Source organism: Acanthopagrus latus, chromosome 2 (assembly GCF_904848185.1).
Source record: "Acanthopagrus latus isolate v.2019 chromosome 2, fAcaLat1.1, whole genome shotgun sequence".
Lineage (NCBI taxonomy): Eukaryota > Metazoa > Chordata > Actinopteri > Spariformes > Sparidae > Acanthopagrus > Acanthopagrus latus.
The window spans coordinates 10,851,133-10,875,816 of NC_051040.1; the positions used below are offsets into that span (position 1 = coordinate 10,851,133).

General features: G+C 40.1%; 3 protein-coding genes and 1 long non-coding RNA gene across 6 annotated transcripts; 3 read left to right on the forward strand and 1 right to left on the reverse strand.

Moving 5' to 3' along the window:
• Nucleotides 1–436: 436 nt before the first annotated feature.
• Nucleotides 437–2,217, reverse strand: LOC119032620. Its single transcript, XR_005078988.1, has 3 exons — nt 2,076–2,217; nt 1,655–1,862; nt 437–814 (listed from the first exon to the last, which is right to left on the reverse strand). It is a non-coding gene; the product is annotated as an uncharacterized LOC119032620 (long non-coding RNA).
• Nucleotides 2,218–2,463: 246 nt separating this feature from the next.
• Nucleotides 2,464–8,505, forward strand: LOC119032500 (extracellular calcium-sensing receptor-like). Of its 3 annotated transcripts, XM_037121784.1 has the most exons (12): nt 2,464–2,594; nt 4,113–4,379; nt 4,654–4,886; nt 4,990–5,081; nt 5,245–5,424; nt 5,544–5,732; nt 5,857–6,411; nt 6,537–6,746; nt 6,821–6,944; nt 7,035–7,228; nt 7,350–7,631; nt 7,709–8,505. In XM_037121784.1, exons 2-12 carry the CDS (start codon nt 4,126–4,128, stop codon nt 8,129–8,131), a joined length of 2,736 nt encoding a protein of 911 aa, XP_036977679.1. In that variant the 5' UTR covers nt 2,464–2,594; nt 4,113–4,125; the 3' UTR covers nt 8,132–8,505. The 3 variants fall into 3 exon arrangements, with proteins under 3 accessions (XP_036977679.1, XP_036977688.1, XP_036977697.1); XM_037121793.1 differs by lacking the exon at nt 5,245–5,424 and having other exon boundaries at nt 4,987–5,081; XM_037121802.1 differs by lacking the exons at nt 2,464–2,594; nt 4,113–4,379; nt 5,245–5,424 and having other exon boundaries at nt 4,731–4,886; nt 4,990–5,037.
• Nucleotides 8,506–9,698: 1,193 nt separating this feature from the next.
• On the forward strand, nt 9,699–13,987 carry LOC119008106 (extracellular calcium-sensing receptor-like). The gene is made up of 12 exons (XM_037078174.1): nt 9,699–9,952; nt 10,187–10,365; nt 10,544–10,635; nt 10,793–10,972; nt 11,104–11,292; nt 11,409–11,628; nt 11,713–11,957; nt 12,392–12,601; nt 12,676–12,799; nt 12,890–13,083; nt 13,180–13,461; nt 13,565–13,987. The coding sequence occupies exons 1-12, from the start codon at nt 9,699–9,701 to the stop codon at nt 13,985–13,987; spliced, it is 2,592 nt and encodes an 863-aa protein (XP_036934069.1).
• Nucleotides 13,988–18,390: 4,403 nt separating this feature from the next.
• Nucleotides 18,391–24,264, forward strand: LOC119008114 (extracellular calcium-sensing receptor-like). The gene is made up of 11 exons (XM_037078186.1): nt 18,391–18,656; nt 18,865–19,106; nt 19,274–19,356; nt 20,119–20,298; nt 20,409–20,597; nt 20,701–21,162; nt 21,327–21,536; nt 21,622–21,745; nt 22,808–23,001; nt 23,185–23,466; nt 23,576–24,264. Exons 1-11 carry the CDS (start codon nt 18,391–18,393, stop codon nt 23,996–23,998), a joined length of 2,655 nt encoding a protein of 884 aa, XP_036934081.1. The 3' UTR covers nt 23,999–24,264.
• The last annotated feature ends 420 nt before the right edge of the window (nt 24,265–24,684 follow it).

Below are 24,684 nucleotides of genomic sequence, written 5' to 3' on the forward strand. Positions count from 1 at the left end.
GTTACTCATGCTTCAGAACGGCAGCATGGTAATGATGATTACCTGGTAACTCTGTCTACCGCTATGTGAGGAATATGGTTTACTTCTCAGGATATCTACAGTGATGCAGCATGAGGCACTCATCATTGTAATGTAGTTGTATTGATCAGAAATAGAACAACCGGGACACTTATGTTGATGTTGTTATTTTAGATGCAACATCTTATCCATTTATACTCAAAACTCCAGACTGCAGCTTTAAATCCTGCTCAATAAAAATGCTAATTCATTTGGATTCACGTGGTTGTCTTTCTAATTGTTCTGATTTAATACTGTATCAAAACTCAACTCTCAACTCAACTTTATTTATAAAGCACTGTAAACAGCTACAGCTGGGACAAAGTTAAAACAATAAAAACAATAAAACACTAAAACAAGAGCAGAGTCTCATGCTGGGTTGAATGCCAAAGAAAAAAAATGGGTTTTAAGATGACTTTTAAAAATGTGACAGTGAGGGGGTTTGTCTGATGTGCAGTGGGAGGACATTCCATAGTTTGGGACCGGCAGTAGAAAAAGCTCTTTCCCCTCTGAGCTTCCGCTTAGACCGTGGTACCTCCAGGAGCAGCTGGTCAGCTGATCTGAGGCACCGGGCAGGAGCATGGAGTTGGAGCAGCTCAGAGAGGTAAGGCGGAGCGAGGCCATTTAAAGATTTAAAAACAAATAATAGAATCTTAAAATGAACTCAAAAGTGCACAGGCAGCCAGTGGAGGAAGGCCAGAGCGGGAGTAATGTGCTCCCTCTTACGTGCTCCAGTTAAGAGGCGAGCAGCAGCGAACTGAAAAAAACTGTCCATCAGTTTCTCAAATAAATAAATGTTATGAATAAATATTCCCTGAAATCACAGTGCATTCATAGATAGTTATTTCATGTGAAGGGGGATCCTAGATCATGCGAGAAATCAAACAAATTGCCACACATCTTATCTTCACTGCCAGATATGACACTAAACTCAAAGCTATCAACATGGACCTATGATGGCTCAATCAGACAAAAGAAACTATAATTTGACAAATGTAGTGCCATATGTGTATTGTGTAGTTAGGCTACCAGTAAATAACCACATGCCTCCTTATTTGCACCTGGTTAGACTTTCTTAGAGGTCAATTTGCAATACAGTGTAACAGATCACTTGTTCGGCTGGTGTTGTATGTTGTAGCTAAATCCATGATAAAAAGTAGAAAAAGGGTTTTTATTTCTCACACATGTCCTTCTATGTTGTAATCTTCGAGATTAAATGTTTAAACAACATTTTCTGTTTTGTTCACCAGGACACCAAGCTTAGCTTCAGTGTGTACCAGGAGCTGTCCAGGCAAGGAGAGAATTGAAACAGGTGTGGCAAAGACATTGAGTTTATCCTCAGCAAAACTCTGAAAAAAACAAGCTGTTCTCAAACCCAGTGAAACCAGGCTGAACCACAGAACTACATTTAAATGGAATTGTTTGTCAGAAATACAAAATTGTCCTGGAACAGCCAAAAGGGTGGTTTGTTGTAATGTGTTGCAAATAAAACTAGCCCCGAGGCAACACGTCACTCTGCCTGCCTCTCCATGGGACCCCATGTCAACCAGCCACCTAGCCTCGCTGTCCCAGACCATCGTCCTCGGCTGGCACTGACCTTGAGCCATCGGAGGGCAAGATGGCAGCCACTGCATTGGCTTCTCCATTCACTGGTGGCTCTGGCGTGGGTCCTGTGGTCGGTGCTCTCCCTGTTTTAAATCGCTGCTTCCTGCTTCTTCGCCCACTCCATGCATTCTGTCTCTGCCCGCTTCCTGCTTTCTCTGAATCCTTTTTAAAGTCACGCCCATCTCACTCTCTCAGGTGCACTGATTGTGTCCAGGGGTGTCACAAGTGGGATACGGTTTTTCAGAATAAAAGCACAACACACTCCCAGTGTACAATACATGCAATAAAAACACACACAGATAAAATTACACACTAAAATCAGAAATGTTACAAGTTAAAAACACTGGAAGCTTACAAGGCAGACAATAAAATTACTGCCTTACACATGTGACATATGCGCATAATTCACTGACCAGCTCAGTCACCGGAATGACCTTGTTCATGGCCACCCACAGCTCGTGAGTCCATTGCAGTGGAACTGCAAGCTGGCTCCAGGCTTCGTTGGTCTCAGCCTGGGACCTTATGAAGTCAATAAATTAACCTGCACACTACTCCTTGCCTCCTTGTCCACTTTTTGGTATACTCTCAAAATGAAGAGTCACAAATATGGCCTCTGTTTTCTAATTAAGCCATCATAGGTGCATGTTTGTGACATTAAAGCTGCAGTTTGGAATTTTGAGAAAAATAGTGGACTTGGCCAGAAAATTTGAATGAACACAGCTCCTTCTTCCTCTTTGCTGCATTGCCTTCAAAGTCCTTCCTTACAGAGGAGCCTGCTGTGCACAAACAAGCTTGTAACCATGGTAACAGAGGATGCCAGAAAAGCCATAAAAACAAAGCAAAATACTGGAGTTAGCATACAAGCTAACAAGATAGATCAAGCAGCAAGCTACATAGCTCGACTGCAACATCGTACAGCGATATGCGCTATTGTGAGTATAACTGTAATGGCTGCCTCCATAGCCTTGTGGTTAAAACATAATAATAATAATAATAATAATAATAATAATAATAATAATAATAATAATAATAATAATGATAAAACATATAACAAGCAGGGGTAATTACTTGTCCAGCAGAAAAGTCCATACAAATCCTGCTGCTTCCTCCACTTCTGAAATGATGCTCTGATATTTATCCTTGTTTTCTCTCTGACTCAGTCCAGTTCTTGGTTTTTAAACTGGTCTTCTTCGTTGGTCTATTTATTTCTTGTCTTTGACATTGGCAATGGTGGGGCATTTTTCATCTCTGTTGCTTTTCTGCCATTGTTTGCAGTTTAGGCTTGAGCTTAAACATATCTGACCAGGTAAGGGCAGGTACTGGCCTACGCAGGGATGGGGCACTGCCCAGTACAGGGTGCGCGAGGGAGGAGGGCTGCCAGCAATGTATGCATGAGAATGATTGACACTTCTCAGACACTCCCCTTCACTCTGATTGGTTGTGTGAAAATGTTAGCTAATATGACAGTCTATAGCTTTAAGTGTGGTGTCTACAATTGCATGATCCTGTAAAGTAGTGTGTAATAGTGTAATATGATCTCCTGTTCTCTTATCTTATTCAAGTGCAATTCCATATCATTGCAGAGGCATCAATTATAGGTCTAAAAAATAAGGACCACATTTTAAATGTTTTTTTGCCTTATTTGACTTTAAGGCTTATTACATCGTATTAGTGAATTTCAAAATAAAGTGTGACCCATTATTCTGTTGTATTAAGAAAATGGAAAATTTGACTCAAAAACTAATTTCTGGTTTTATCATGACATGACTGCATGCCCTCACCTCAACAAAAAGTTTAGTGGAGCCGCAACATAGCAAAACAATGCTGCAGAAAAAATGCATAAAATAGTTTATTTGTTTCCTTAAGATTTTCCAGGTGGATGCTGTAGTGAGATTGAAGCTGCATGTTATCTGTACATCTACAGGTGCATTTATTCAGATTTCAATGAAACCTGAAAACTCTGTGCCTATTGCTAACTTCAAGCACACCAATCACTTTAGAGGGTAATAACTGTGGGCGTGTGCTGCTCATACCATCAGTTTTACTGATACACCATACACCTATTATAAATACTCAAATCAATAGTTAACTTGCAGAGTGCAAGGGGGGTAGGTTTGATTCAAGGTACTGTTTTCAAAGTTGACACTTTGTCTTGTGATATTTGTTAAAGGAGTTTTTAACCAAGAGTGACATGTTTCTGTTTATAATGTCATTTGTTGCATGTAACTGACATGAGACTATGATGTTACATTTGAATATGTTTAATTTAATAGTATTTGTCTTCGGTAAAAACAATGTGAATGAGATGCTTTGCCTCTTAAATGCTTTATACAATCTATTTTCAAATTTGATGAACAAGATTTAATGTGAATGCTGTTTTACACAGACTAAATTTATTCAACTCTTCACTGATACAATTTCTGACATTCAGATTTTTGTTAAATATCCAGAACAGCTGCATCCATGGGTTTGTTCCTCTGGATCTTCACTTGGAGGCCCTCTTCAGCCCTCTCCCTGCTGCTTCTCAGTGTCATTGGCAGACAGACGGGGCTGGAGGTGGTTCAGGCGACAGTGTGCTCACGGTGGGGTGCAACCAGAGACAAGAGCCTCTCCCATGATGGAGATGTGATTATTGGTGGACTTTTTAATCTCTATTACATACCTTCAGCTGTAGAACAGGGTTACACCAAGCTGCCAAGTTATGAACCTTGCACCGGGTAAAACTTAACTTCAACATGTTTTGCTTTCAAATGTCTGGTAATGATTAAGCTATACCATATATATGATGGCAGCACTGTCTGTATTGTTTACATTGTTTGTCACGCACATATGTTGTTAAAATCTGATTGAGTTCTACCAAATGTTGATTTTTCAAGTCATGATATGTTTGTGGTATTCATGATTTATTATAATTGGTCCATTATTAATAAAATGTAAAGGTTAGACATATCTTGATATTGTTCATGTGTCTTTTCTCCTCCTGTGGTCTAGTTTAGAGTCATTGAAAAATATATATGCTATGGTATTTGCGGTGGAGGAAATCAATCTTAACAGCACCCTGTTGCCAGGAGTGAAGTTGGGCTACCGTATACTGGATAGCTGTTCCCGATACCCCTGGGCTCTGCAAGGTGCACTGTCAATGGTTGGAGGAGACACACAAAGCTGCAACCTAACAGCTTCTACGCCTCGTGCTGCAGCTTATGAAGAAAAAGAAGAAACAGCAGGTATGATCAAATTTTATTAATTCAGTGCCCATGACAACAAAACTTACATGATTATAGTATTTACATGTTGTTGTAATGTAATTACTTGTCTAATGTTCAGCAGGTGGCAAGCTTGTTCCTTTACTCATTGGCGCATCAACATCCACAACAGGTATAATGCTGTCAAGGATCCTGGGCCCTCTCTCTGTGCCAGTTGTGAGTTTTATCATAAGAGGAAATAAATATCTGATTCATATAATTTCCATACAGTCTGAACAAAGAGTCTGATAGGATTTTATAAAACATTTTAATTCAAACTAAAATGTTACTATTGCTGTATAAACAGAGTTACATAAATAGTTATGTGTCCTTCCCTCAGATCAGCTACTTGGCTAGCTGCCCCTGTCTTAGTGACAGGACAAAGTTTCCTAACTTCTTCAGAACAATCCCCAGTGATATTTACCAAGCCCGGGCCATGGCACAACTGGCCATACGCTTCAACTGGACATGGGTGGGGGCAGTCGTAGCAAACACAGATTATGGTCGATTGGCAATACAGGTGTATGATTTAATTGTTAAACTGTATATTACCTGAAAAAGTATGTCATGCATCTCCCTCATTTATAGTACAAATAAAATATATGAAGTGATTTTTTTGTTTTGACTTCCATATATCAGGTTTTTCAGGAGGAGATTCTGGGGAAAGGAGTGTGTTTGGAATTCATAGAGACTCTCCGCAGGGAAACTATATTGAATGATGCCAGACAAGCAGCTCTCAAAATTAAAGCTTCAACTGCAACAGTGATTCTGATCTTTTGCTGGTATACAGATGTAAAGAAATTATTTCTGGAATTGGCCAAGAGAAATGTGAGTAACTGACATGAACAATTCTATCGCCTAAAGGGTTGATCATTAAACACAGAAGCAGAGTTTGTACAAAAAAGCAGCAGTATTTCTTGTTGGAGTTTATTTCACTGTTTTCTTATTTAAGGTGACAGACAGACAGTTTCTGGCCAGTGAGGCTTGGAGCACCAGTGATGATCTTCTTCAAGATCCTTACATCTCGAAAGTGGCAAGTGGTGTTCTCGGTGTTGCCATTCGAAGTTCAACAATACCTGGATTTGAAAAGTATCTCAGGAGTTTGCACCCAAGTCATCGTCCTGATGATGAATTCTTCAGAGAATTCTGGCAAAAGGAGTTTGGATGCACTCCTGGAGCTGAACAATCACAATCAACACAGTCTTCATATTTCTCTTCACAGCTGAAAACATGGTCTGACCATCCGTCAAATGTTTTGACTTCATATTCTGCCATTAGATCTGTTCAGAGAACTTCTCTACCAGCCTGCAGTGGGACAGAGTCCCTGGAGGGAGTGCAGCATCCCTTCACTGACACCTCTCAGCTAAGGGTGGCATATAATGTGTACCTGGCTGTTTATGCTGCAGCCCACGCCCTCCACAGCCTTCTCTCCTGCCCCAACAGAGACAGCCCTCCTGGAAACAACAGCTCCACCTGTTCTTCTCCAAAACACATCAAACCCAGAGAGGTAAACAAAAGAAATTTTCATTGTCATTTTATCCATAAGTAGTGTAATTTGAAAAGGTTTACATAACTATGAATGTGTTTTTTATTGTGCATAATTATTATTTTTTCAATATTTGATTGTTGCAGCTGTTGCAGCACTTAAACAGAGTGAACGTCACCACACCACAAGGAGAAATGTTTCATTTCCAAGGTGCTGACATTCCAGCGAAGTACGACCTTGTCAACTGGCAGAACACCCCTGATGGATCACTTAAACTTGTTTTGATCGGTCATGTGAATGGGTTTGACCTCCACCTTAATGAGTCAGCTATTCAGTGGAACACAGGATCCAATCAGGTAGTCACATCAACAAGTTGTGTCAAGGCTACTAAAAATGTTCTGTTGCAATGACTGTCTGGCTTTTTGTTTAGGTTCCTGTTTCAGTGTGCAGTGAGAGCTGCCCCCCAGGTACCAGAAAGGCCAACAGGAAAGGAGAACCTCTCTGCTGCTTTGACTGTATCCCATGTGCTGAAGGGGAGATTAGCAATAAAACTGGTGAGGAAATTACTCCATTGGGAAGGGGAAATTCATTTTTGCAAGGCTGATTTTCCCATACATGTTTCACTTTTCTTTTCCCTTTACCAGGTTCTCTTCACTGTGAGCGTTGTCCATCTGAGTTCTGGTCCAATTCTGAACAAACAGCCTGTGTCCCTCGTCAGCTGGATTTTCTTGCCTTTAATGAAACATTGGGCATCACTCTGACCACTGCAGCTGTGTCTGGTGCTGCAGTGACGACAGCTGTGTTTATAGTGTTTATCTTATACCACAAAACACCTATGGTACAAACCAAGAATAATTTACTAGATGTACACATTTTACATTAATGTACATTTTTTTCTCTGGCAAAGTATCATATTTTTTAAATGGCCACATTTGTCTGTTAATCTGATTCACTTCTAGGTGCGAGCCAACAATTCGGAACTGAGCTTCCTGCTTCTTCTGTCTCTGAAGCTTTGCTTCCTTTGCTCACTGGTCTTCATCGGTCGTCCATCAGTCTGGTCCTGTCGGTTCCAGCAGGCAGCCTTTGGGATCAGCTTTGTACTTTGTGTTTCCTGCCTCCTGGTCAAAACCCTCGTAGTTCTTGCTGTTTTCCGCTCAGCTCGGCCTGGTGCTGAAACTTTGATGAAGTGGTTTGGTACGGGCCAACAGAGAGGAAGTGTTGGGTTCTTTACTTCTGTACAGGTATGAATACTGTCTTAGTGATTACTGTCTTACTGATATTTTATAATAACACTGAAATGTGTTCACTGTTCATTCAGGTTATCATCTGTGCCATATGGCTGTCCCTCAGCCCCCCAGAGCCTCGACGTGATCTGGGTTTCCAAGGGTCAAAGGTCACCCTGGAGTGTTCCATGGCCTCTGTGGTGGGCTTCTCTCTGGTTCTGGGCTACATCGGCCTGCTGGCCTGCACCTGCCTCCTCTTGGCCTTTCTGGCTCGGAAACTCCCTGACAACTTCAATGAGGCCAAACTGATCACCTTCAGCATGCTGATATTCTGTGCTGTCTGGGTGGCCTTTGTCCCTGCTTACGTTAGCTCTCCTGGGAAGTATGTTGTTGCTGTGGAAATTTTTGCAATTCTGGCCTCCAGCTATGGTTTACTGATCTGTATTTTTGCCCCCAAATGTTTCATTATTCTTTTGAAGCCTGCAAAGAACACCAAGAAACACCTGATGGCCAGATAGTTATTCTTGCTTGAGTGCATGCTCTTGACTTTTTATTATACTCGTCTTGCAGCGCCAACTGCAACTCGGCAAAGAATCGCGCTTTGGGATGGTGACCAACCCATCCTACAATCCCAAAGTGTCTGTTTTTGCAAGTTGGGAAAGAGACTCAAAAATCAACTTTTCTTACCAAAAATACCATTAATCCTTAATGTACTTATCCGTGTGTAGAAATGTCTTTTAGACAGAAGTAGTAACTTCAGTTGCTAACTGAATATGTAATATCATTTCTGATTGTGTCAATTCACTGTCCATGTAACATTATTCATTTGCAATCAATGAAAAACTTTGATTATAATTAAATCCTACTCAATAAAAATGTTAGTTGATTTGGATTCATGTGGTTGGTGTTTTTCTTTCATTAAATACTGTATCACAACTGACAACAAAAACTCCCAGTTTGGTAAAAAAAAAAAAAATAAAAAGAAATATTCACAGTGCATTCATCCACAGGTAACTGACAGCATAGGGGCTGTTGTAGGTTGTTGCAGCTTCCCTTGATGGCCAAAGTAAAATAAAATGATTCTTCTTCTTATTAGTTTCCTAAGGATTTAGCTGTCTTTGCTTACTGTCCGACAAAGACCATATCATTTTTAGTTTGGACAAAAGGTACATCTCATTGGGTCTTAGTAGTACACTCCAAAATAAAGTGTGAACCATATTCTCTTGTAGTAAGAAGATAAAACATTTGAAGGATAACCACATATCTGGTACAATTATCATGACATGAGTGCTGCCTTCACCTCAACCAAAAGTTTAGAGGAGCTGCAAGACATAACTGGCCACAGCAAATAGGTAGTGTTGAAAACAAACAAACAAAAAACATAAAAAAATAGCATTTTTCTCCCCTTAATTTGTCAAGAACCAGTTAAAAATAGAGTATACTTAAAAACATCCTGTTGTGCGAGTGATGCTGAATGTTATCTTTACATCCACAGGGGCATTTACTCAGATTTCAATGCAACCTGAAAACTCTACGCCCACTTCTAACTTCAAACACGCTAATCACTTTCGAGCATTTGGTTGTTTTACCACTATCGCCTTAGAGAGGAACAACTTTGGGTGTGTGCTGCTCGTGTCATCAGTTTTACTGATACACTTTACACCTGTTATAAATACTCAAATCAACACTTCACTTGTGCAGAGTGTGAGGGGGTTAGGTTTGATACGAGGTACTTCACAACACTAAAAATCGGTGTTGACACTTAGACTTGTGATAATTGTGATAGGAGCTTTTCAACCAAGTGAGTCATGTTTCTGTTTATAATGTATATTTGCATGTAACTGACATTAGACTATGATGTTACATTTGGACATGTTGACTTTAAAGGGATCTGTCTTTGTTAACAGGAGCCGTTGAATGCTCATGAGGTACCTTATCATTTCTTCTGAACTTAATGGAGGTATGAGGCTCGATGAAGAGCGTTTAATGTGAATTGTGTTTTACACTGATCAAAATGATTGAACATCTCAATCATACATATTGTGACATTCAAATACGTTCTAAATGTCCACAACAGTTGGATCCATGTCTTTGTTCCTCTGGGTCTTCACTCGATGGCCCTCCACAGCCCTCTCCCTGCTGCTTCTCAGTGTTGTGGGCAGACAGACGGGGCTGGAAGTGGTTCAGGCGACAATGTGCTCACGATGGGGTGTACCAAGTGACAAGAGCCTCTTCCAGTATGGCGATGTGATTATCGGTGGACTTTTTAATCTCCATTACAAACCTTCAGCTGTAGAACAGGGCTACACTGAGTTGCCATATTATGAACCTTGCAACGGGTAAAACTTGATGACAGTATGAATTGTTTTTGAGTGTCTGTTCATTATTATGTTGTTCAGATGATGGCCAAACATTTTTTGTCATACTCATATGTTTTTGTTAAACATAATTTAGTTCCATGAAATTTTGACCTAAAATAATATGTATGTATGTCATCATATCTATAACAATTATTTTCACATTTCCTTGACAGCTATTGTAATTTATTTTGTTTTTTCCTCCTGTGGTTTCAGTTTAGATCTAGAGGCATTAAAATATACATATGCTATGGCGTTTGCAGTGGAGGAAATCAATCATCACAGCACCCTGCTACCAGGAGTGAAGCTGGGCTACCATATACTTGACAGCTGTGGCATATACCCCTGGTCACTGCAAAGTGCCATGTCAATGGTTGGAGGAGACACACAACACTGTAATTTAACAGCTTTTATGCCTCGATCTGCAGCTTACAAACAACCAGGAGAGACAGCAGGTACTACTTAGTTATGTATATCGTATGCACTTAACATATATCCATAAAGATAATAACTTGTGTAAATACAGTTTTAAATGATTGTTGTTATATAATGTATGTCTAATGATATCAGCAGGTGATCAGCTTGTTCCTTTGGTCATTTGTGCTGCCTCATCCACAACAGGCATAATAATGTCTCGGATGCTGGGCCCTCTCTCTGTGCCAGTTGTGAGTTTCATTACAGTAGGAAATAAGACCCTGATTGTTGTTATACAGTCTACATAATGAGTATGATAAGATTTTATAAAACATGTTAGTTTAAAATAAAATTGCGTTTTTGCTGCATTAACAGTGTCCAAATTATAATTCTGTGTCTTTCCCTCAGATCAGCTACTTGGCTAGCTGCCCCTGTCTTAGTGACAGGACAAAGTTTCCTAACTTCTTCAGAACAATCCCCAGTGATATTTACCAAGCCCGGGCCATGGCACAACTGGCCATACGCTTCAACTGGACATGGATGGGAGCTGTGATAGAAAACTCAGATTATGGTCAATTGGCAATACAGGTGTATGATTTTGTCATTACAATGTTAATTGTTAAAAGTATTTCATTGATAAGTAGTACAAATTAGATCTAAGTTAGATCAGAATTAGATCTAAATTAGACCCAATTTGTTATTTGACTTCTATATTTCAGGTATTTCAAGAAGAGATTCAGGGGAAAGGAGTATGTTTGGAATTCATAGAGACTCTCCGTAGAGAAACTATTGTGAATGATGCCAGACGTGCAGCTCTCACAATTGAGGCTTTGACTGCAAGGGTGATTCTGATCTTTTGCTGGTATACAGATGTAAAGAAAATATTTCTGGAGCTGGCCAAGATAAATGTGAGTAACTGGAATCAGTATTTTCATAGGCAAAGGATGCCTTTTTTAGACAAGAGAATTGTGTTTATTTACCAGTTCTTCTTATTGAAGTTTATATCAGTGTTTTCTAATTGTAGGTGACAGACAGACAGTTTCTGGCCAGTGAGTCTTGGAGCACCAGTGATGATCTTCTTCAGGATCTTGCCATCTCTAATGTGGCAAGTGGTGTTCTTGGTGTTGCCATTCGAAGTTCAACAATGCCTGGATTTGAAAATTATCTCAGGAATTTGCACCCAAGTCATCGTCCTGATGATGAATTCTTCAGAGAATTCTGGCAAGAGGAGTTTGGATGCACTCCTGGAGCTGAACAATCACAAGAAACACAAGCTTCATATTTCTCTTCACCACGCAGAACATGGTCTGACCATCCATCAAATGTTTCGTCTCTGAACGAAGAGGCCCTTCTGAAAGCTTCTCTACCAGCCTGCAGTGGGACAGAGTCCCTGGAGGGAGTGCAGCATCCCTTCACTGACACCTCTCAGCTAAGGGTGGCACATAATGTGTACCTGGCTGTTTATGCTGCAGCCCACGCCCTCCACAGCCTTCTCTCCTGCCCCAACAGAGACAGCCCTCCTGGAAACAACAGCTCCACCTGTTCTTCTCCAAAACACATCAAACCCGGAGAGGTAAACACAAATACCACTGTTACATCTTATCTACAGCAGAGAATTTTCTAAAAATTCAGATAATCTGAGTATTAGAAATCATTGCTATAAAGTAAAGTTGTAAATTGACTACATATATATGGTTTTCTGGTCTTACTAACCACCAAATGTTACCTTCTGATGTAGCTGGATTTTTAAAATCTTATAATCACTAGATTGTGAATCCCTCTCATCAAACTCAAAGACATGCGCTTTACACCATTCAAAAATACTCACACACTAATGAAAAGCCACCAGGAACAATTTTTGTCGACATCAACATGTAGACACGTGGACTACAGGGGCTTGGGACTGAAGTCTCAGCCTTCCAATTTGTGTTTGACCACTCTACCTCCTGAACCACAGCCATCCCCAATTAATAGAGATATTGTTTCATCAATACTTGTTGTTTTCAGCTGTTGCAGCATTTGAAGAGAGTGAACGTCACCACACCACAAGGAGAAATGTTTCATTTCCAAGGTGCTGACATTCCAGCGAAGTACGACCTTGTAAACTGGCAGAACACCCCTGATGGATCACTTAAACTTGTTTTGATTGGTCATGTGGACGGGTTTGACCTCCACCTTAATGAGTCAGCTATTCAGTGGAGCACAGGATCCAATCAGGTAGTCACATCAACAAGTTGTGTCAAGGCTAGTAAAAATTATATGTTGCAATGACAGTCTGGCTTTTTGTTTAGGTTCCTGTTTCAGTGTGCAGTGAGAGCTGCCCCCCAGGTACCAGAAAGGCCAACAGGAAAAGAGAACCTCTCTGCTGCTTTGACTGTATCCCATGTGCTGAAGGGGAGATTAGTAATAAAACTGGTGAGGAAATCAATCCACTGGGAAAGGGAAATTCACGTTTGCAAGTTGAATTTTCACATTCGTAATTCAAGTTCCTACTCCCTCTACCAGGTTCTCTTCACTGTGAGCGTTGTCCATCTGAGTTCTGGTCCAATTCTGAACAAACAGCCTGTGTCCCTCGTCAGCTGGACTTTCTTTCCTTTAATGAAACATTGGGCATCACTCTGACCACTGCAGCTGTGTCTGGTGCTGCAGTGACGACAGCTGTGTTTGTGGTGTTTATTTGCTATCATCAAACACCTATGGTAAGGATACAGAGTAAGGAAACAGTTGAAATTCCTGTCACATTTCTTTCAGACAAAGTATCTCATCATTTAGATATAAATCTTATTCGCCTCTAGGTGCGAGCCAACAATTCGGAACTGAGCTTCCTGCTTCTTCTGTCTCTGAAGCTTTGCTTCCTTTGCTCACTGGTCTTCATCGGTCGTCCATCAGTCTGGTCCTGTCGGTTCCAGCAGGCAGTCTTTGGGATCAGCTTTGTACTTTGTGTTTCCTGCCTCCTGGTCAAAACCCTTGTAGTTCTTGCTGTTTTCCGCTCAGCTCGGCCTGGTGCTGAAACTTTGATGAAGTGGTTTGGTCCGGGCCAACAGAGAGGAAGTGTCTGCCTCCTTACCTCTGTACAGGTATGAATACTGTCTTATTGATTAGATTAAGAGAATATTATTACACATATTATTACACTTGATATTGCTTTATAACACTGAAATGTGTTCACTGTTCATTCAGGTTATCATCTGTGCCATATGGCTGTCCCTCAGCCCCCCAGAGCCTCGACGTGATCTGGGTTTCCAAGGGTCAAAGGTCACCCTGGAGTGTTCCATGGCCTCTGTGGTGGGCTTCTCTCTGGTTCTGGGTTACATCGGCCTGCTGGCCTGCACCTGCCTCCTCTTGGCCTTTCTGGCTCGGAAACTCCCTGACAACTTCAATGAGGCCAAACTGATCACCTTCAGCATGCTGATATTCTGTGCTGTCTGGGTGGCCTTTGTCCCTGCTTACGTTAGCTCTCCTGGTAAATATGTTGTCGCTGTGGAAATTTTTGCAATTCTGGCTTCCAGCTATGGTTTACTGATCTGTATTTTTGCCCCCAAATGTTTCGTTATTCTATTAAGGCCTGAGAAAAACACTAGGAAAGGTTTGATGGCCAGATAGCTGCATACATTTACTACATGTAGTCATTAGGCTACTACAGTCATTTAAAAAATAAAAAAGGGAAATGAAGGCACACTCCTTTCTTGTGCTTATTAGTTAGTCAGTGTCAGAGGCCATTAGAGCTCAGTGTACCGCAACATAATAACACACATGCAAAAACAGAAAACAGAACACACTACAACGTGAATAAAGTGCTGTAATTTGCACAGCACAAAAATGGAGCAGGGTTACCAAGGAAAACCAGTTTTTCTAGTTATTAACAGTTATTGCCATGGTTTTTGGGCTCATGGAGATGCTTACTCAGCACATTTAATGCTCTAATTAGGTATCGTATTGTCAGTTTATTTGAATTGAGGCCAAACTCATCACCTTCAGCATGCTGATAGTCTGTCCTGTCTGGGTGGCCTTTGTCCCTGCTTATGTTAGCTCTCCTGGAAAATATGTTGTTGCTGTGGACACTTTTGCAATCCTGACCATGGTTTCCTACTCTGTATTTTTGCCCAGAATGTTTCATCATTCTCTGTAGACCTGAGAAATAACACCAAGAAACACCTGATGGCCAGATAGTTTTATAGCTTGAATGTGAACTAATGAACCTATAATGTACATTTCTGTTGAACCCTCAACTTGCCCAGCGCTGGTATCATTTATGTCTTCATTAGTGTGAGTCATGTACATATTTGAGGTACTTTGGGGTATGATATTATGTATTATATTATGTATTATATTGCAGTATGATGAACTGTGTTGAAGGCATACATACTTAAGGCTTTGATTGGTAATTGAATATTTAAGAACATTTCTGCTGTTCTTTGACATCAATAAAAATGCTAATATAACATTATTATTAAAGAGAAATACATACTTCAATTAAAAACTGACAAATTACACCATTTGATGAGCATAGTATGTTATTTCTATTATACTTTATCCATTAGTTCAAATTAATGAATTTTGTGGATTTAAATGAATATAATAAAGGCACTTCACTTTGACAGTGGCTCACTGTCATATATTGGCCTTATATAGTTTAATTGATTTTTAACTTTTATTTAAAAAGCTGAGCCTTAGAATGACTCCTCACACAGGACATCAAAATCCTATTACTGAGAGAAATGATAAAGTTGGTCACTCATTATTCTCCACCCAGTTAATATGCTCGGCCACTAGATGGAAGTATTATACCACTAAATGATGCTCCGCTACATCTTTCCTCATCCCTCATCAAGGTTCCTTCCTTGTTTGACTGGCAGTACATCTGCAATAATCTTGCACATTCCCTATTTGTAATTCTTAAATTTGCTTTAAAGTTAATGTACAGTAACGTCCCTAATCTTATTGTTGTGCAAATGAATCAGTTCTTCACTCTCAAATATAGACATCCACGTCTGTCCAAATGCAAATAATAAATCAACACTTAGGAATGAGGTCAACATATTAATTACAATCAGATCCAATCAGTTTTATTTATATACCCCCAAATCACAGTTGCATTGTGTCAGTGGGCTTTACAATCTGTACAGTGAACAACAACCTCCGTCCTTAGACCCTTGATATAACTATGTATATGTTGTAGAGGCAGCTGTAATCAGAGCGCATATGTCCACCAAATCCCCCTTAATTTGGTCAAGCCTAACACAATATCAAACTTGATAGCTCTGTTTCACTCTGAATTTTAAACCACCGTCAATTCCTTAACCATAATATGAGCTCACCCAAGCTCAGACCAAATTATATTTACTCACAGATACCAGCCACCTAAATACAGCTGATTTTCAGGATCCCTGCATTATTCCCTGTGAAATTAACAAAATGTGGAAAAATGTCCTATTACACAATGTTCAGGAAAGTGAGAAGGTAAAGAAAAAATCTGTTTATCCAGATTCACACCAGAAGGTCATGGAGTCTAGTCTGGCCATGACCCGTCTTCCATCCAAGTTTTGTGTAAATATGTTAAGCAGTTTTTGTGCAATCCTCCTGACTGACTGAGCAACCGACCATCAAACTAATGGACCCCAGACCATTTAATCAACAGCAGATGCATTATACACTTCCCATCCTGTGGAGGCCGGATAGAAGTAGTACGTTCATGTTATTTTTCCCCCAAAGCTGATGCCATATTTTATTTCACATTCATATCTTGCAAACAGTGACCAATTGAGGCAAATACAGTGTTTCAGACAGTGAAACTGTAAAACCCTCCCTTAAACCTTCTTTTTCTGTCATGTTCTACCAAGGAGACACTGGATTGCCTGTTTAGCCTGTTTCTTTGAGTGGCCTTGTCGCTTAATCTCTTTCAAAAGGTGAATTGCATACAGCAACTACAATAATTCTTCTGCTGTAGATATTTTTTTTTTTGTCAAATAATGTCAGCGTGCTAGTTATGATCTGCAAAACAAACTGCAAAACAACAACAGCCATGCAAACAGCCTCAACTGATCCCCTCTGTGCCACCTTGTTGTCAGTGTGTAATGGGATGTAATTGTTTGTAAAATTAACAATGATGGAGGTGATGTGAGAAACACCTGTGGCTCATCAGTTCCCCCTGATTTAATGCTGATGAAACATTGTCCTGTGAGATTACATTTACCTTTAGCAGATGCTTTTGTCCAAAGCAACTTACAGTAATTCAGACATACATTTAAACACTGCTGGTGGTAGATGCCATGCAAGGTGCTGACCTGCACATCAGGAGCAATTTCTTGGTATCTTGGTATCAGTATCTTAGAGGTCACTTCCACATGCAGACCACGGAATCGATCCAGAGACCTTCTGATAACAAGATGCTGGCTCAACCCCTTTAACCACAGCTGCCCCAGATGACAGCTTTTGAGCTAGTTTCCCAAACCCATTCTCACTTTGTTAACTCACAGCAGTCAAACCACTGTGTCATGTTTAAGCTCCTTAAAATCATAATGTAGTTGCTTCTTGCGCTACACATACTCGCAAACTAGCAGCTATGAAACAAGACTGGCTGACTGATGACTGGATTTTGAGTTTTGAGTGAACTTTTACTTTAACATTCAGCTATTGTTATAGCAGTCTGACCATATTTTGCAGCTGAACTGATGTGCTTGCAGACATTCATTCAATTGAATTGAGTTCTGACATAATCTCGCTGATATCTGGTGGGACAGTCCAGTCACATCACTGGTTAGGTTTATGTAGAAAGCTAGCATATAAGTGAACAGTTGGCAGCTGATTGGACCACTGCCACTGACTTTGTGTCCCCCTCCAAGTCTGCCAAGCTTACCAAAGTGCAATGTGCCAATCCAGGGACAATTAGACTATTCATATTTTCATATATTCAGATTGTGGCATCCTTTTACACAGAGACACACCACACCTAGCTCTCTCAGTCACAGGTGCAGGAGTGGATCAGGCCTGTTCTCCTGCCATCTGCTGTATTTGAACCATATACAATTAACATACTCCAGCAGGCCCAATATGGCTGCCGTTGCACTATGTTTCAGTGAATGAAGAGTGATGTTGCTTCCTGGGTGGGTGATGCAAGCTGGTGCTACACCTGAACCCAGCACTCTGGGGTCTTATCTGATGCCAGCCTATTGAGTCGTACCCTTTCCATCCTTTCAAGGATAGTGAACCAGCAGTGAGAGGGTCAGTCATGGAAGAAGTTTTCAGATCCATGGTTTTGAGCATTAAGGCATATAAACCTATTCTAGCAATTACCCCCCTAAAATTTGATGAACCTAAAAATTAGCAGAATATCTCTTTTTTTGTCCTATATATGACACATTCTTTTTTTTTTTTTTTTTTTTTTTTACTTCAGCATATAACTGAAACTGTGAAAAAGTTAATGTCAAAACATTGTCCAAAAAGCTTCATAATGACCTGACCTATACTGAAACAACATTGTGAGAGAAGAGTCACAAGGGGCTCTGTTTTTGTGAGTCTCTGTGGATTAATTGATCAAAAAACGCTATTGGGACATCAGTGGTCACTGCCCTCCACTCAAATGCTGGTTTTCTGTATCACTGACCATTGTATTATTGTTTTGCTCTCACCTTTGAGAGAGGTGATTTGATGCAGTGTCATCCTGTTTACTATCCGCTATGTGCTTCACATGCTGTTATAAATATCCTGAGCAACATCTGTGCTGTGCAGAGCAGGAGGAGGGGTATGTCATGGTGTAGCTTTGTGCATAGTGCAAGTTGGATCTGTCATAACATGCATTTTGCCATTGATATAATGTGGTTACCAGTGGGTGTCTACAGTTAAGATATTAACTTTGTCCTGCTGTGTTAAGAGGAATTTATAAGAAATTGATATTTTCATTTCAGGAACTGTTGCACCTCTTATCTGTATATGTAATACCCATGATAAGTTTTCTAACTGAGTGTACTGTACATATTTGTCCATAAGTGTCCAGAACAGCTGCAACCATGTCTTCATTCTCCTGGCTCTTCACTCTATTGCCCTCCTCAGCCCCATCCCTGCTCCTTGTGGGGCTTGTGGGCAGACAGCTGGGGCTCAGGGTGGGGCTGCAGGTGGTTCAGACTGTGACTTGTTCTCGTTTGGGTTCACCGAGTGCCCAGGGTCTGTTTCAGGATGGAGATGTAGTTATTGGTGGTCTCTTTAGTCTTTATCACAAGACTCCATCTACAGCCCACGACTTCACTGAGCTGCCAGACTACAAACCTTGCACCAGGTTAAACTGAACTGCATTGTTGACTGTGAAAACTGTATGCATATGTTTAACACACATGCTAATATTGTTGTTAAAAAGATACAGAGATGTTGCTTTTCCAATGATGATACACATTGATTACCTATATTACTTACAGATTACCATAAAGCATCTTAACACATTTTGACAGATTTTTCTCTCAACCCTTTCCTTTTCATCTTCATTTCAGTCTGCAAAATCTCCCGTTACAGTACATATATGCTATGATGTTTGCACTGGAAGAAATCAATCATAGTACAAACTTGCTACCAGGTTTGAATCTTGGCTACCACATTCGTGATAGTTGTGGCCTGCACCCTTGGGCTATGCAGGCAGCACTGTCGCTAGTCGGAGGAGACAGCACCAATTGTAATTCAGCACCCCGGCCAGACTACTCTGTTGGATACGGAGAGGGCATCGGAGAAAGGAGAGGTACTAAATCAAGTTCACATGGAACTGTTGTACATTTTCTCTATTAATAACAAGTGAATACATTGAGGACAGCACTGACACAGGTAACAGACCCAAGCAGTATTTTTGTTAAACACATTTTTCTGACATAATCTCTTGACTATATTTTTATCTCATAATGTCTTCAGGTGATCGGCCTGTTCCTTTGATCATTGGCGGTTCCTCATCTATAGCAGCCAAGATACTCTGCAATGTCCTGGGGCCACTCTCTGTGCCTTTAGTGAGTTCTATCAAAATCCCCAAAGCTATTTGTGTTTGTTTTTAAGGAAAACTGGAATTGAAATAAAACAGGTTTTGCACTCAAAATGTTAAAATCTGATTTTCACTTTGTGAGACACTCTTTGGTTCAACATTTATCCTGTTAAACATAATATTTATAGGGTTTTTAAACCACTTTGATGGACTTTGGTGCATTAATAGTTGTTCAAATATTTTTTTTTTCTTTTCATGTTCTATTAGTAGTGCATTTTAAGCATAGGTTAATTGGAAAAATTATACTTTCTGTACTAAATAAATCAAATACAATGAATACAAGTTGTTTTTGCTTGTAATAAGTAAACCAAAATCTGTCAACAGGACAAGTGCAAAACTGTCAAAAAGGAAGTCCCATTAATCTTCCTGAAATACTACATTATATGTGATTGTGTCTTATATTAGGTAAAATAGATGTTTGCTGTCCTGATAGCAAAATGAACTTGCATAAAAGTAAAGCTGAAATACAAGAAACAAACACTAAATGTGAGAAGACAGTGTTTTGATACTGGTGAAATATCTATCCATGCAGCAAGATAATTTGACTTGACAAGACATCATTAAATAGGTTGGTTTGGTCTAGTGAGCACACTGACAAATTGGTGGGAAAAGGGCAAGAATAATTAAAGTGTCAGTGATTATTATTATCCTGTGTATGTATATATGTATATATGAATGTATGTTGGTATGTATGCATGTATGTATGTTTCCTGTCTTTTAGGTAAGCTACACTGCTAGCTGTCCTTGTCTAAGTGACAGGCGCCAGTTTCCTAACTTCTTCAGGACAATGGCCAGTGATATCTATCAAGCTCGAGCCATTGCTCAGCTTGCCATTCGCTTCAACTGGACCTGGATCGGAGCAGTGGTAGCAAACAACGATTATGGCCACATGGCAGTAAAGGTGTTCCCATTTTGTTGTAGAAATAGAGATAGAAGAAAAGTTATGGCATACAATTTTTAAATTCTTTTTAATCATCTAATCTTTTTGCTCCTTTCAAATGTACATGTCAGGTATTTCAGGAGGAGACTCAGGGGAAAGGAGTGTGTCTGGCATTTGTGGAGACTCTCCAAAGGGAAAACATTGTGAGTGATGCCAGACGAGCAGCACTCAGGATTCAGGCCTCGACTGCAAGAGTAATTCTGGTCTTTAGCTGGTATACAGACGTCAGGGAACTGTTCCTGCAGCTAGCCAAGATAAATGTGAGCACTGAATCTGTGAAAAATGACACAACTAATCTTATATGAGACACATATACATGGTTTTTGTTTATATCTCTTGATCATATCATGTTGCTCTCACCAGGTGACAAACAGACAGTTCCTCGCCAGTGAGGCTTGGAGCACCAGTGGCGATCTTCTCCAAAATCTTGTCACTTCTCAAGTGGCAAGCGGTGTTCTTGGTGTGGCCATTCGAAGTTCACCTATACCTGGATTTGAAAGTTATCTCAGGAATTTAAAGCCATCTCATCGTCCTGACGATGCGTTTTTAAAAGAATTCTGGGAAAATGAGTTTGGCTGTAGTCCTGGGGCAAACAGATTGCTTCAAAAGACTTATCTACCACCCTGCAGTGGGACAGAGTCCCTCGAGAGAGTGCAGAACTTTTTTACTGACACCTCTCAGCTAAGGGTGACATATAATGTGTACCTGGCTGTTTATGCTGCAGCCCACGCCCTCCACAGCCTTCTCTCCTGCCCCAACAGAGACAGCCCTCCTGGAAACAACAGCGCCACCTGTTCTTCTCCAAAACACATCAAACCCAGAGAGGTAAACAGAAATATGTATATTTCAACACTCTCACGAGAGGTATTTTAGAACCCATGTTCTTCCCAGTTTCTAGGGGACTGATGATTGGAAACATAAAAAAAAAAAAGTACTGTTCATCTACTTTTGAGTAAAATGGCAACTATTTCTACATTTGATGGTTTCAGCTGTTGCAGCACTTGAGCAACGTGAATTTCACCACACCACAGGGTGAACTGTTATATTTTCAAGGCACTGACATTCCAGCAAAGTACGACCTCGTCAACTGGCAGAACACCCCTGAAGGGTCAGTTAAACTTGTTTTGATTGGTCGTGTGGATGGGTTTGACCTCAATCTTAATGATTCAGCTATTCAGTGGAGCACAGGATCCAATCAGGTAGTCACATCAAGTGTGTCAATCTGCTGTTGAAATGTTTCTGTCAATTCACATGAAAACAAACAATAATTGGGTTTATGTTTAGGTTCCTGTTTCAGTGTGCAGTGAGAGCTGCCCCCCAGGTACCAGAAAGGCCAACAGGAAAGGAGAACCTCTCTGCTGCTTTGACTGTATCCCATGTGCTGAAGGGGAGATTAGCAATACAACTGGTGAGGAAATAAAGACATAAGATGTTCAATTAAACATTTTATTTAGCTAGTGGTGCAATCACAAAAGTACAGCCTTCTTATATGCAGTGTTGGGGAAGCTACTTTGCAAGTGTAGCTTGTCAAACTACATGTGGCTCAGCCTGGCAGTAGTTTGAACAAACTACATTGTACCCCTGGAGAGATGTAGTTTGTAAAACTACTGCTAAAAAGTAGCTTTAGCAACTACTTATAACCATTATACTCATTTAACTCAGTGCTAAATAAATCGACATATGGTGTATATTAAACAATATATAATATCCTACAAAAAATAAAAACTAAAAAATCACATGCCTGAAGAAATTTGTCTCTCAACGCAAGACTTATTTGGAAGAACAGAAGCTGACATTTTTGGTCAACATCACAAAAACTTCAGAGGCACCGACACTTAGGCAATAGAACTAGATGCCAGGGCAGAATTGCTTGTTGACATGTCACGTGAGTAGTCTCTCAAAGTTTTTATCAGACAGCCGGTTCCGTACATCGTGTCTGTAGATGCATTTATATCCAACATGTATCTGCTCAAATATGACCATGGTTGGGCTGGCGCATTCAGGGGTAACAGGAGGGTTGTCCATGACGTGCTTATGAGCACTGCCTTCCTTGGCACAAAGACTCACTCTGTGAAGCATTGATGCCAGGGCAAGCCAATCAGAGGCAGCGTTGGCTTAGCATGTCATGCCTTTTTTCAAAGGAAAACAAAATAGAATTTACATTATATAGGACTTTTTTAATGAAATAAATATTTCATGTTATTGGCCAATATTGTAGTTTGTAAATTGAGTGGTTAAACTATAAAAAATGACCCAAACAGTAGTTAATATACTTGGCGCAGCACAAAATATGAATGTAGTTTAACTACCAGCAAGTTACAGCAAATTGTAGTTAAGCTATGTAGCTATGTTCAACTACATGCAGTTTTTGTCTCCCCAACACTGCTTATATGTAACAACCTTGATCTTTTCAGGTCTTCTCTGTCTTCTGTTTAAGTTTATTTATGGCTTGTGTGTGTTTTTCACTCAGGTTCTCTTCACTGTGAGCGTTGTCCATCTGAGTTCTGGTCCAATTCTGAACAAACAGCCTGTGTCCCTCGTCAGCTGGATTTTCTTGCCTTTAATGAAACATTGGGCATCACTCTGACCACTGCAGCTGTGTCTGGTGCTGCAGTGACGACAGCTGTGTTTGTGGTGTTTATTTTATACCATCAAACACCTATGGTAAGGGTACAGAATAATGTAATAAAGACACACTGAACGTTTTCAACAACAGTTTTGGTTTGGTCAATATATTTATTCCAGCAGAACTTAATTACTGTGTATAATAGAAATAGTTGTTTAAAATAATCAAAATGAATCTATATCGGGGATAAATGTGTTTGTCTTTTCAATTCTCATCATAAGGTGCGAGCCAACAATTCCGAACTGAGCTTTCTGCTTCTTGTATCGCTGAAGCTCTGCTTCCTTTGCTCGCTCGTTTTCATCGGTCGTCCATCAGTCTTGGCCTGTCGGTTCCAGCAGGCAGCCTTTGGGATCAGCTTTGTACTTTGTGTATCCTGCCTCCAAGTCAAAACCATAGTTGTTCTGGCAGCGTTTCGCTCAGCTCGGCCCGGTGCTGCAGCCTTGATGAAGTGGTTTGGTCCGGGCCAACAGAGAGGAAGTGTCTGCCTCTTTACCTGTATACAGGTCAGAAGTTTACATTCACATTTTATGATCAAAACTGCTCTATTTTTCAAAATATTATATAATTACATACATTAGCCTAACATTGCGCAATGTTCTTTGTTTCATCAAGGTTATCATCTGTATTATTTGGCTTTCACTGAGTCCTCCAGAGCCCCAAGCTGACTTAGATATCCCAGGATTGCAGGTCACCCTAATGTGTTCCATGGCCTCTGTGGTGGGCTTCTCTCTGGTTCTGGGCTACATCGGCCTGCTGGCCTGCACCAGTCTCCTCTTGGCCTTTCTGGCTCGGAAGCTCCCTGACAACTTCAATGAGGCCAAACTGATCACCTTCAGCATGCTGATATTCTGTGCTGTCTGGGTGGCCTTTGTACCTGCTTATGTTAGCTCTCCCGGAAAATATGCAGTTGCTGTTGAGATTTTTGCAATCCTGGCCTCCAGCTATGGTTTACTGCTCTGTATGTTTGCTCCAAAGTGTTTCATTATTCTTTTGAGACCTGAGAAAAACACCAAAAAACACCTGATGGCCAGATAGCAAAAAAAAGCATTAACTTTGCATGCTGTGACCTACAAAATTAGAGTGATATCAATTTAGAAGATACATTAAAATAAATTCATTAAGCTAATCTGCATCCCTTTATATTATTCATATAATATCTTTATATAGTCATTTTCATCAGAGTAGTCATACTGTGATGAATATCTGCTTATTTAGGCAACTTGAATTAGGTTTATTTACACAGATGACCTAAATGTTCTTTTAATTGATAATAAAAACCCAAAACATTTTGTATTGTTTTTCAAAAAATCAAACTTTAAACCATATAATTACTATATATTACTATATAACAGTTACTAATGTAACATGCCTTGTACAGCATAATACAAATAAAGATGAATAAAAGTAAGATCCATGGTTGTGTTTTGTTTTGTGATGCAATGGTTGAAAAATTGATGTTTGAGTTCTGAAGGAGATTTATATCAAATGGAATTCTCCAAAAAAAAAAAAAAAAAAAAAAAAAAGAAGATTTGTCCTTATTGGGCAGGTAATTTTTTCCATATACGAACTGGATCTAAAATGATGTAGCCCACAGAAAGCTAAAGCTGGTTTGGAGGACTTGAATCTATACTGGATAAACCATATCCTGTGATCCAGTCAAACCTCAGGATCTAACCAAATTTACAGTAGTCTCATTCAAAATACACATCAATAATATAATC

Excerpts from the sequence above, each read along its gene's own strand:
- LOC119008114 (XM_037078186.1), top strand. The coding sequence starts at position 18,391 with ATGTCTTCATTCTCCTGGCTCTTCACTCTATTGCCCTCCTCAGCCCCA. Across the intron at positions 21,746-22,807 it reads GGAGATTAGCAATACAACTG|GTTCTCTTCACTGTGAGCGT; the intron begins GTGAGGAAATAA and ends TTTTTCACTCAG. Across the intron at positions 23,002-23,184 it reads TATACCATCAAACACCTATG|GTGCGAGCCAACAATTCCGA; the intron begins GTAAGGGTACAG and ends TCTCATCATAAG.
- LOC119008106 (XM_037078174.1), top strand. The coding sequence starts at position 9,699 with ATGTCTTTGTTCCTCTGGGTCTTCACTCGATGGCCCTCCACAGCCCTC. Across the intron at positions 10,636-10,792 it reads GCCCTCTCTCTGTGCCAGTT|ATCAGCTACTTGGCTAGCTG; the intron begins GTGAGTTTCATT and ends TCTTTCCCTCAG. Across the intron at positions 11,293-11,408 it reads TGGAGCTGGCCAAGATAAAT|GTGACAGACAGACAGTTTCT; the intron begins GTGAGTAACTGG and ends TTCTAATTGTAG.
- LOC119032500 (XM_037121784.1), top strand. The coding sequence starts at position 4,126 with ATGGGTTTGTTCCTCTGGATCTTCACTTGGAGGCCCTCTTCAGCCCTC. Across the intron at positions 5,082-5,244 it reads GCCCTCTCTCTGTGCCAGTT|ATCAGCTACTTGGCTAGCTG; the intron begins GTGAGTTTTATC and ends TCCTTCCCTCAG. Across the intron at positions 6,412-6,536 it reads AACACATCAAACCCAGAGAG|CTGTTGCAGCACTTAAACAG; the intron begins GTAAACAAAAGA and ends TGATTGTTGCAG.